Consider the following 12,520-nt stretch of genomic DNA (forward strand, 5'->3'; position numbering starts at 1 on the left):
ATTACACGTAGAACAAACACTACATACCCATCATCCTTCCTTTACCTGAAGGTATAATTATATTCATAAGAGATTCTGACCAGCAAGATACAATGATAGTATGCACTGGTTACTTGAGATTATTCAAAATAACTTTCTCTTTTTTTATGATAAGCATGTTAGCAGTTCAGAGACCATTAAAATGCAAACAATTTTTTTCCTGTAACATGGTGCAGCACTTGAGCTCTAGATGAAAAAACAGCCACTGCTCTAACTTGTCTGTAAAACAGCATTAAGTGCAGGCAGCAGAAAATAGGTGGGTAATAATTTACCATGCCTGCCCACTTCAAATGAAAAGCACCTAAAGCCACATAAAGAATCTAATAAATGACCTATCTTAAGCAAAATTGGGCTTGTTCTCCCTTGTTTGCCCAGAACACACCAGGAGCAGCTTTAAGAATTTAATCCTCACAGCATTCTTCAGCTGACACTCCTAGTGTATGTCTACTCTTATTTCATCTCTGTTAAGCACATTTCTTTCAGAACAGGTATATATTTAAATCCCTGTTTCCATGTGAACCAAATATATTTATAAAATACACAATTTTTTGTCTCTTCCATTTAGTGGACTGTTTGGATTTGAGCTATTCAGGAAAGGAACAATCTGTTTTCACAAACAAGTGGGAAAAGAACAAGCGAAAACATTCTAATAAAACAGCTATGTCTGGAGAATCTACATTAAATGTGTTGTATGTTAAGAATATCTGGAATTACTACTTTAAAGCATGGAATGGAACCATTGTGGTCATCTAATTTCACTCCCTGTATTTAAGGAAATCCCATGGCTTGTTACTATAGCTAGAGCCAGCGCAGTTAGGAAAGGCAAGGCAACTTCTCACTATTACAAAGTTCAGTGAAGTTGGGAGACAAACTCTTGCTCCTGTCTTTTGTAATAGCCTTGCATCTTCTGCTAAGACATGATACTGGACAGAATTCTGGTCTGGAGGGACTTGGCTCTCAACTACATAGTCGTGCTAACTGACTGCGATCAACAGAGCTGAAACAAAACTTTTCTTTTTTTTCCAGAGTAATTTATTGGTGACGTAGGTCATTAAAGCATTGCTGCTTCTCTGTGCTATGTATCCTGGTTGGAACATTATTTCCCACTTAAATAATATGAGGCATTACTTTTGATGTTCCATTTCAGCCAATACAATTAAATAAAAAAAATTACTTTCCCACAGTTTGCCGTAAGCAACAAGATCCGGTCAGGTTTGAACCGTAGGTCAAAGTATAACAAACCAACAGGATACTGCAGTGATCCAAATCTAAATTATGTACTAAAAATACTTTTTCTTGTTACACTACCTTGTGACTGCAATAATTAAAATGCAGATAGTCAAAGTTAGCTGTTGAGTTAACCTTCCATGTGCACAGGGTGTAGAGCAACTTCAGTTCACTTCAGGAAAAGCCTGTGTTTGGTTAGCTGCTCAACTGGGAGTCACTACCCAGTGAGTCATGTTAGGGCTCCACCCACTGTAGTCCAAACATGAAGATTTCACACAAACCTTACAACTGAGTTGCCACCAGGGTCTCTAGTTCTGCTGGGTGGAACCACACTAAAAATAGACGCTTCACCCTTCCTCAAAGCGCAGAAGGAGAACAGCAGGTTGTTCTGCTAGACTACTTAAAAGAGCAGCATGTCTGATGTTTTTCACCATCAACTTTCTAATCCTTAGGATTAAAACCATGCATTTTGCATTAGTTACTAATAGATGGCATATGTCCACAGGTTCATATAATCACACACCAAAACACTACTTCCTCTTTGCAGCAGCTTAAGTATTCTGCCAAGAAACTTAAATGACTCAACTAACAAGGCAAACTTAGTGACCTTCATCCCAGTATACGAAAATAATCAGCAAATTAAATTGTAATTCTGGCAAGGAATTTTTTTTTAAAGTATCAAATTGCAGATAGCAAAATAAAAAGTTTGTTATTCTCAACAATATAGAACAATTAGCCTTTCCAAGGCTTACAACCAAACACATGGTTTATCAAAGATCGATCACTGGATGTACTGGGTCAGTTTGACACAATGTACATTCTAAATGAGGAATTCAGTATAAATTTTTCTCAAGCCTTCTGTGGACAGAAGGTTTGAGAAGAACCCATAATTAGTTAAACTACAGAAGATAGGAATTAGCATGAGCAAGGATAAACAACTTAAAGAGCAAAGGCCGTGTTGAAAAGGGAATTTGTAGAATTCTGTTAAGTTGGTCTCGGATCAATTCCAAGTTTTTTCTTAACTGAGTAGGGCACAGAAGTTAGGAATAAGCTAATGATACCTGGTGACAAAATTGTGAGGTGTCACCAATACTGAGAATAATCCAAAGCAGGAGAAATACGTGCATCTAGATTTTTTTTTTTTATTAAAAAGTGTCATAATGCCAGGTCATGCATTCGAATTAATAATTTTCCTGGCAAATTGTAGTTCAGCTGCAAATGACAGCAGGGGCAAGAGACTGGGGTGCTCATTCACACTACATGACAGACACCAAGAGGCAAACAAGGAATTTATGCCAGGAAAGTATTGAGGTATTCTTATATTCATTGATCTATATGATGATATGGGTATGGTCTTTACCATCTCAAGTTCAAGAAAGACTGAAATTAAGTTTAAAGTGGGCAGCTAAGTGATCAAAGCATAGACAGTGCATCAGAAGAAAGGAGATAAAGCTTAGTATGTTTCGTAAAATGAAGGCTATGGTATGATGGCTACCTATAACAGATTACATATAAATACCAGGAAGAGCATGAAATAAGAACAAAGGAGTTATATTTAAGTATATTTAAAATAGAATTTAAGATATGGTTGGTCAAGACAGGAAAGAACTCTATTTGTGATTCAGGAAACCCCTTCTAAGGTAAAGTTAGTGGACACAGGGAGTCAGTGAAGATGGCAACAATGAAGTGTCTGTTAAACACACCAAATTAGCAGCACAAACTTATTTCCCTACCCAGAGAAACACATAATATTAACCCTTTTCTTCAGTCACATGAATTTAGAATGTCAAATTTAAATTGCTTTTTAGCTTAACCAGCAAACTAACAGTAATACAATACAGTCTGCAAGGACTCCCTTTAGATCTTACTCTAATCCTAGTCACCACCAGAACTGTTGTGTGCAGCATCGATCCTAAGTACATGATAACAGTCATAGGAAACCTGACTGTTGCATACTGTCTATCCATTAATACTTATTGAAGAATCATCTAAATGCCATCTACAAGCCTTGCAGCACAACAGAGCACCGGGAAGCTAATTACTGTCAGGTATCTGCAATTTCCATTGTGGTACCCTATCTTCTTTCTACTACTGAGACTGTCATCAGTTAAGAAATACTGGAGCATTACCAGCTCCCTCCTGCAATTTTAAGAAGGCGTTTCTGTTAAAGATACTTCATCCTGCAAGTATTGATTTTGATAAGTAACACAGAGTACTTTACTGTGCTCATGGGTTTCACGTGCACTTGCTCGAAGATGTGAACAAGTACAGTCTTACTACGCTAGGAAGATGTCAGAACAAAGCGTAATGTCTGCATGCTGATTAAACTGCAGGTTGTCAGAGGTCACCATGCTCACTGAAAAAACAGAAGGTTTCATTGCCTCTTTGTACTGCAAAGAGGTGCTTTGCTGAAACTCTGTTCCTTTGTTGAGGCTGACTGAGATTACATGTCTGAGAAGGGTCCAAGGCAACAAGGTGGACTGATTTTATACATTCCTCCAACTTTTGTAAGTACACAGTATACCCAAGGGGAACAAGAGAATAGATTGTAACAGTAAACTCTGTTGTGAATATTGTTATGTATATTGAAGAAAAGAAGTTTTCAATGAGAACTTTATGCTGAGGTAAAAACCAAAAATCAGCTCAACTAAGCCAGGATACAAAAAAAAGATCTTATCATTTGAGCAATTGAATACTTGAGTGCTAGGAGCTGGTAACAAAGCCATTTAAGCAAGGTATTTTAAAGGCTAATACTTACCAGGAAAACATGTCCATTGCTAGAAATAAATGTGTAATACAGTAATGTCCAGTAAAGTTGTACTCATTCAGAGAAACCATCTAAGAAAAGGCTGAATATGTCACATAGAAAAAATTTTTATTGTATTAGTGAGGGAACTAATATGACTAAATATGATACACAGTGTATATAGAAGCATACCCAGAGAACTATCTGACTATTTAAAGCTAGACTTTGTCAAAGTTATTTGGAGCAACGCATCCTAAACAAATAAACAAAAAGTCCCCTAATAAATCCAAGAGGTCTGTAGTTTACAAATCAATAGCAAGTTAAAGCTTGAAATCCTTGGTGATGTTTCTTGACTCCCAAGCTTTTCCCACCAGATTTTCTATTGAACTTCATGTTTTTATAGATTTCCGTAAAGTGGAACAATTAGAATAAAATACCTTTAGGAATTCTTGTCGAGATTTTCAAACTCCAGAGAAGGAATGCCTCAGTCTCCTAGGTAATAATACAGCCCAGGCTTTACAATTAAGCAAAATAGTGCATTACATTTGTGTTTGCAGTATTGTCCTTCATAGGAGTGGCCACTGACATTTGCAATCAGGCATTCAAAATTCCAGACTCAAAGTAAGGTTCACAATGTGCCATTCACCCTGTAAAAAGGGACAGAATGGATGGGATCAGATAGAGTTTTTAATAGGGCAACTATTTTTTTCCTACACCAATTCCAAGCATTTGTCACTGTGCTGTCTGGCACACAACGGAACCTATGGATTGTGCGCTTTTCTGATGCCTCTACTTTGCAGTGCATCTTTCTACCTAGGAAGACAACCTCAGTCCCTTATGACATATCACCATTAGTCTTCAGGTACTTGTAAGACTGGCAAATTCCACAATACCTTTTCTGTATCAATGTTCACAAATTGATCTTTCTTCTCAGAACTTTGCATTTTGTGCATAGCAGCTTCTTAAATAATAGCATAGTTATTCAATATGTAGAGCATTTAAAATCATTCCTCTTCCATTTTATCAGTTTTCCTAACAGGGAATGGCAAGAGTTTACTGCAGAGGAGAGATCAGGGAAAGAGTATCATGCTTTCCCCCCCTGCAACTTTTTTGCCGTCATCAAGAGACTTACCCAGCTTTGCTGCTTGCTCTTTTCCTCCATGTATTTCAAGGCTTACTTTAAAAAACACCTTGACCTGAAAATTTGTGAAATAGTTAAATGGCCGAAGTTATGAATATTAAGTTTAAAGAAGGGAAAACAAAACATTTTTATTCAGACTAATAAAAAAGAGCTGAGTTTTAACACTTATATATGTAATGCTCATGAGTAACATTTTCAAAGAGATTAGAATCTTTGCTACCTTCAGTTTTTATGTACCTTGTCCTTGCAATTAGAACTTAGAATTTAGTATTGAGTCACTGGGGGAATTCTCCAGATTGGAACCAGTACAGGATCTACAGATTTGTAACCTGAGTCCCATTCTTGAATTTATCTGGCAGATTAGCACAAAAATTATTTTGGGGAACACTGGTTTTGCAGGCTTCTCTAACATTTCAGATTCATTTACCAAAACAGATGTGAGGTGTCAAAAATAGTAATTAGTAATTAGGTAGCAACAGTTATGTTGTGGAAGAGGGACACTTTTACTCTATTGGGCAAAACCTCCTCAGTACAGCTGACCAGATTTCTAAAAGTAATGTTATTAGCAGAGACTGTAAAAAGTTACAGCTCAGATTGGTATTGGCTTTCTTTCAACTAGAACTCATTTAATGTGAAACAGGTTTTGGGAAGTATCTATTTGCATACTTTTAGCAGCAGTACAGGGTCACAGAACAGAAAATTCCTATTTGATGACACCCAGCTTTCAACCTCAAAACTTCATGAAGTGTAGTTCTGCTGTGCTTTTCTTCTTTTGCAAAGATGGCAATTCTAGTAGCCTTTTCAAGCCCTTTTAACCATGAACTCTGTTGCTAGTTTAATTCTCTGAACCCTTACTTTGAGAGGGCCTAATGCTATTAACCTTGATTTCCTTTCCCAAGGGATCAGATATGCATAGAAATACCATAATGTAAACTGAATTCACTGTCTCATACTCTCATCAGAACCCTGCTGAAGGCAGCATATATACAGCACCACTAATAAACCACTGACTATTCTGTAGTCCTCCATGGAAAAGCATTATTATGTGCAATACAGGAAGCCATGCTTTCAGTGTGCTTTAACAGTTGGCAAAAAATCCCGCAAAGAAGTCTGCAGAATTGGAGTTGATTTGCATCCACTCTAGTTTTCTTTCCTGATGTGACGTTATCCCCCCTTTCTTTCAAAGGGGAGTCATTATACAATAAATGAGAACATTTTTTTCTGGACAGAAGCCATTCTTGCCATTACAATGGAACTTTTATTTCAAATATGTTCTTACAATAAATCTGCATTTTGTTATACAAGTAGATAAACCCAGGAGACAAAAGATTCACGTATTCCATTTTAAAATACTGGGCTCAACTAAACTGCAGCCGTTCCCATTCATTTCCTAAACCATGTTAGGGATTTTTCAGGGCAATGGAAATAAAGATGTAAACCAAGTCATCTAGGTAATTAAATTACAGTCCAAGGAAATCTGTAACAACACCATAGAAAACTGTATCTGCTCATTCTTCAAGCTCTTTGAAGTGTAGGGTGGCAGAAGGTTCTTTATAAACTCAGAAGTTTTTCGTTGAGAGCAATCTGTGACTGTGTGAGGTTTGCCAAGTAGGTTACCATCAGTAGGTCCTGAGAGGGGAAAAAAAACCCAGTGATCAGAAATATTAACAAAGATGTAGCTTATTAGGGAGTTGAATTTTTAACACTTGTAAAGCAGTTTACAATCAGCTACAAGAAATATTGTTAGTTCTGAAAGTCCTACCCTGAGGAATGCTTCCCTCACAGGAAGAAGGTTTTGGTATTCCCAGAATATGAAACACTGCTTGTGAAATTTTAACTCTGAGTTCACCCATGTTAACCAGGCAAGTCAAAGGGTATAAGCAAAATTAAAAATTACTTCTGGTCTTGCAGATTGTGGGTGAACAACACATTCAGAAACTCAGCTTTCACTTTCTAAAAATCTGTTACAGAAATAAGGTAGCACCCTAAAACCTTGTTCATGTCCTAAGTGTTACGTAAGGAGACAGAACTTCAGCTCAGGCAAAGGAAGCTGGCAAGTCACCAGTTATCCTTGAAATCCATACTGCTTTAAGCGTGGTAATTCATATTGTCCAGTCACTCTAAAAGAAGAATTAGTGCTGGCTTACAGATTACTTGCATAATTCCTAAGTACTTTAAAACTTATTCTCTCATTTGCAGTTGCTTGCAAGATTATTATGATAAGCTCATTTATCCACCTTGAGCTCTTAAAACATCAAGTTACTGACAAGAAAGGGCTGTATTTTCTATTAACATGTTTGTATGAAAAAATAGATTGTTTTGATCGCAGACAAATTTGTGTCTGTATGACAAATGTTCAAAATTGCTGGCAATACACTGAAAACACTACATGATGAACTTACATTGATATTGCTGTTCAACATTGTCTCAAAGTCCTCTGGTGAAATCTTTGGCACCTGGTTAATAAGATCCATCAGGAATCGCCCGACAGTGTTGTCAGCAGCCACTTTGCCAGACTAAGCATAAGAAACATACACTTCAACATGAGTAAAACTCAGTAAGTTTATGGCCCAGAAAGAGAATATATAAAACGAAAAACAAGATGCACAAGCTTACACTGAAGTTATCTGCTGACTCATAAAAAGCTGGCCTTACCAATACATCCTCTGCATACTGGAGCACCATGGTCAGGGTATCCTGAATCCTGGCTGATGCTGACCCCACCTGCTGTAAGTCACTGGATAAGCCAATCACTCGATTAGGGCTAAAACAAGTCTTCATGATAAGATCCACTGAAAGCAAAAGGAGGATCAGTGAAAAAACTGGCTGCCACAGAAACCATCTTAAATCCTTAAGTTTTTGCAGATTTTTATGACAGCTTTAGCAAGACAGTCTAACTCCCAGAAGAATGGCAATTTTACCAGGATAAAAAAGCATTTAAATAGTGTCACAACAATGGTTGTAACACAAATAGGAAGAAAACATTCACCTCCTATACGCTCTGTATCATAATAAACATATTTCACTGTTAGAGGTGTGAACATCACGCCCATAGTTTTACCAGGGACTCCCATTGGGGCACTAGAAAAAAAAAAAAGAACAAAATATTTTCAGCATGGACATATTTAAGGGAGGAAGTAATATATTTCAGTCTCAATGATCACTGTTAGCACTGAAGTGTGAACATGAGTAGGTTACTCATTCTCACCAAAATCAGCAATATTAAGACCAATGATAGCTGAGGACAGGAAATCAGTCCTGGCGTACTATTAATTGCTCATTTTCATCCAAGAATATTCCTAGCTGGTCTGACGTTTGTCAGCATGAATGCATCAAGAGCTAAACACTATCTTCTTAGACACCCTTCTTGCTTATAGAGCAGGTATTCTATCCTGAAATACTCTGTGCTCTTTGAGAAATCACTTAAGGAACAAACATAAATATGACAAAAATTCATGTACAAAGCACTCTCAACACCTTTATTATTCCTATTATTCAAAGTATTTGAAGCTCATTTATGCTTTAAGTAAGATGTCATGGAACAGCTTCCTTTTTGAAGATGCACAGTCAAGAAGCAGTAGACTTCCACTACAAAGAAAGGCTGGTATTTTATCCTTAAAGAGGATAGTACTTCAGCCAGTACTGGGAAGAACAGTGAGGTGGAATAGTTTCATTTTTCAATATTTAATCTTCATTATTAATTGATAAGAATGGAAGGGGTTAAGGGGAAGAAAGACTGATCAAGAAGATGCTGTTTCAATTATGTTTTAACTACGCTAATTCTCCAACTTGTATGAATGAACTGCTGAGCAATAAAGCCCAGTGACTACAGGCTAGCATTCAGACAGTGTGATGGAAGTTAGTGACATTAATGCTAGCTATATGAATGCTGTGAAATGTCCAGAACACTTTTAAAGTTAATTAAGTCACAATTCCCCACCCCAATAAGGTACCAGCTTATGAAAGGTTAGGTCTTTCAACTTACAAACGATTGTCAAGACATTCCAATGGAAAGTAAGCCATGATCCCTGTCTCACTGCTGTGTTTTAGCTACTGCACAATGTTGTCCAAAATGAGACACTGCAGCCCACTACATTTCTTGTAACCCTGATGTGGTCTCTCTCAGTAATTCAGATCGCTCCCCTCCCAGAAATGCAGTCTCCCAGAGTACCTGACGTAGGCTTTAATGCTCATGCGTGAATTCTGGAGACTTGTGTCCACAGTGAGGTGGATCGGATTGTGCGCTTCCCGGCTGTAATACTCATGGATCAGGACAGAGTGTTCTGTGATGTCATGACCTGTTGCATACCTTCAAAAGAGCACAAGTTGAGGAGCCATTCTTCCAACATTCAAGTGCCCAATGATTGGTATTGTTGGTATTTAACAGGTTTGTATCCTAAAACACTGGTTTCCAAACACGGAGCTGTAGAAGCATACTAAATACAAGTGTTTTAACTAGGGCATTTGTAGTTTTATAGCCAGCTGTCCTAGAATTGTGGGAATCACAGGCTGAGCACACACATGCCTGAAACATGCACAGGGCCAGTGTTGTAGTACCAGCCATAGTCGCTATAGTTGACATCAGACACCCAAGGTTCAGTTATCTGTCACTATGCTCTGGACCAACTCTTTTTTTCTGTGTAAGCCAAAGCATGCCAAACAAATTAGGACCAACCAAGTAGATCTTCCACAAATCAAGTATCTCTCTGCAGGAGGTAGAACTTGTTAATCTAGCTCCTTTAGCTGCTCTGCAATTAGCTTCTCATATACACAGGAAAACTCCTGTCATTAGAACTGCACTTTGTTGTGCCATTAAAAGGTTGTTGAGGAAGCTTGCTTCACAAGAACAGAACTAAGCTATTTTGTAGGACCAGAGAAGCATGAAAAGATTAATAAAGCTATCTATCCACAAACTCAGACACAGACTGTTCCGGTAACACCCTACCGATCTTGCCTGGCATCCCACACAAGTACTTCCACCTTTTCTCAGCAGAGAACTTATGCATGCTCAAGCTGATATCACTGATTCCTCCTGAGGCCTTTGGTACTTGAAACTACTCTTTTGCGTTCTCCCTTCTTTCTAACCAGTTATCTTCCGTGGTGCAGGTTGTATTAAAGGTAGCTAAGTTCTTCTAACAAATCTGTGCAAGTATTCTCTAACTCATCACTCCTCTGTGATATCCTTTCTAGATACAAACAAAAGCAAACCTTGTAAGTCTCCATTACCGTCTCTTCCTATTATGAATTGCAGCACCTTTATAACTGACTCTGTAACAAGAGTTGCTAGATCTTACTGTCACAAGCATTAGCGCTTCTGCTTTTCAACCTGTGACAGTTACATATTTCAAGTAGTTTAAGGGACCAACACAACTGCGTGCATGTTCTTGGGGAAGGAGAACTTACCAGCCCAAGATGATCTCGCTAGGAGACACCTTCTTGTGCAACTCATACATGTTTTTGGCAAATTCCATATCGACTGCCACCTGAGAAACAGGACAGGACCAAGTCAGCTGGTTACAGGGACACTTAATACTCAGTGGAGGACAACACCAGCACAAGCCCTACCGCCGCCATCAGAGGGAGAGCAGAGAAGCACAGGGGCCGCACCCATCGGTAGTCCCCGCCGCCTGCTCTGCGGCACAGCCTGGGCGGGTTATCCGGAGCGGGCGCGGAGCCCCTCCGCGAGGCGGGCCGGCCCCGTTCCGCGCGTCCGCCCGCCGCCGGTGCCGCCTCCGGGGTGGGGGACGTGCAGTCCCGCGCTCCGTACCTCATCCTCGGACTCGTTGTGAGGGACGGAGAAGCAGTTGGTGACCTCCACCGAGTGCTTGTCCACGGTCCCTGCGGGAGGGCAGCGCGGTTAGGGGGGGCCGTGGGGGCGGCGGCCTGCTCGCCCCCAGGCTGGTGGCGGACAGGGCGGGGCGGCGGCTCTTACCTAGCAACGTCCCGATGACCCGCGCCGCCCCCTCGTTGCGCCGCTCGAAGCTGTCGACGATGGAGGCGAGCACGACCGGGTGCAGCCGCACCACGCGGCCGCCGGGGAAGGGGCCCGAGAGCGCGGCCGACAGCGGCGCAGCCGGCGGCGCCGGGGCGGCGGGCGGGGGTGGCGCGGCGGTGGGGGGAGCGTTTCCCGCCGGCGTTGCAGGCGCCGCTGTCGGGCTCTGAGCTGGGGAGGCCGCGGGAGGAGCCGGAGCCGGAGTAGGAGCTGTTGCCGCCATTTTGCAAGAGAGAGGTGGCGGGCGGGGGGGGGTTCGCGCCAGCAGTAATTGGCTGATTTGAAAGCCTGTTACCCAGTGCTACCTTCTCATTGGGGAAAGGCGTTGTGCTAAGGCCCTCCTGCCACCTGTTAACCAATCTGGGGAGAACGATGAGGGAAGACGCTCTGATTGGAGGATGGGGACACCGTCTGTGACTGAAGCTTACTGTTGTTTCCACCCTCTCGGGGCCGGAAATTTTTTCGATTGGGTCCTCGCGTCCCCCGCCTCCGTGCCTATCTGCTCTCTCATTGGTTGGCACCGCTCTTACCCTCTGTCTGTCAGGGCGCGAGGGCCTATTTATTGGCTGTGGCGGAAGCACTTACCTCTCTGGTGGCTAGCAGAGGGCAGGGTTTCTGTTAGTGTGTGCAGTGCCGAGCACTCGCCTGGCCGGTCTGGTGTTGGGTACTTCTGGCGGTGCCTGGGACTGAGGGCCCTGTGGGAAGTAGGCTGAATAGGGCCGGGTGTCCCAGAGCTCCCTGTGGCCTTCCAGGCTCCACCACCTCAGGGATGTTGCTGTGTCCCTGGGCTGCCTCAGCTGGCTGTGTTTCTCTGGCATGTTCCCCTTTGCCCTTCAGGCCTGTGTTGCCTTCAGCTGTGGGTGGCCGCTGAGGTGTTTGTGCAGCTGCAGGGTCGCTGCTGCTGCCTCGTCCTGCTTGTAGTGAATGTAGAGGCAGCAGCACTTCTGCTGCCCTAAAGCTGCGTGGTGATGTGGTAAACACAGCAGCCTGCAGACATTGCACCAAGCTGCCTCCACAGTGAGGAAGGTTATCCAGTAGTGCTGTATGTGAGGCCTATGCAGCCCTTACAGTATTGGCCCTGTTCTCCAGATCTTTGTTGCCAACAAGGCCCAGAAGAGTATGTGGTTGCCAAGTATCATGCAGAGACCAAATGCTGGTTACCTCTGTCTGAGGTTTAATAGTTACTCAACAAATTGACTTCTCAAATATAATTTACCAATTACTTGTAGCACCTCATGTGTCCATTCTCAAGCAACAAACCTGTGTGGGGCAGGTATGGTTGTAAAATGAAGCATCTATGCTTTTGATAACTGGTAAAGAGACTGGATTTTTCTGGTGCATCCTTTTCCCTTTCTGGACCATATGCTTGCAGCTG

At 41.4% G+C, this 12,520-nt stretch overlaps 1 protein-coding gene across 1 annotated transcript; it reads right to left on the bottom strand.

Moving 5' to 3' along the window:
• Window positions 1-6,385: 6,385 nt before the first annotated feature.
• Window positions 6,386-11,368, bottom strand: EIF3F (eukaryotic translation initiation factor 3 subunit F). Its single transcript, XM_059821245.1, has 8 exons — window positions 11,086-11,368; window positions 10,921-10,991; window positions 10,557-10,636; window positions 9,325-9,462; window positions 8,143-8,234; window positions 7,809-7,945; window positions 7,556-7,669; window positions 6,386-6,782 (listed from the first exon to the last, which is right to left on the bottom strand). Exons 1-8 carry the CDS (start codon window positions 11,366-11,368, stop codon window positions 6,705-6,707), a joined length of 993 nt encoding a protein of 330 aa, XP_059677228.1. The 3' UTR covers window positions 6,386-6,704.
• Between the last annotated feature and the right edge of the window lie 1,152 nt (window positions 11,369-12,520).

The sequence above is a fragment of the Gavia stellata genome, chromosome 9 (assembly GCF_030936135.1).
Source record: "Gavia stellata isolate bGavSte3 chromosome 9, bGavSte3.hap2, whole genome shotgun sequence".
Lineage (NCBI taxonomy): Eukaryota > Metazoa > Chordata > Aves > Gaviiformes > Gaviidae > Gavia > Gavia stellata.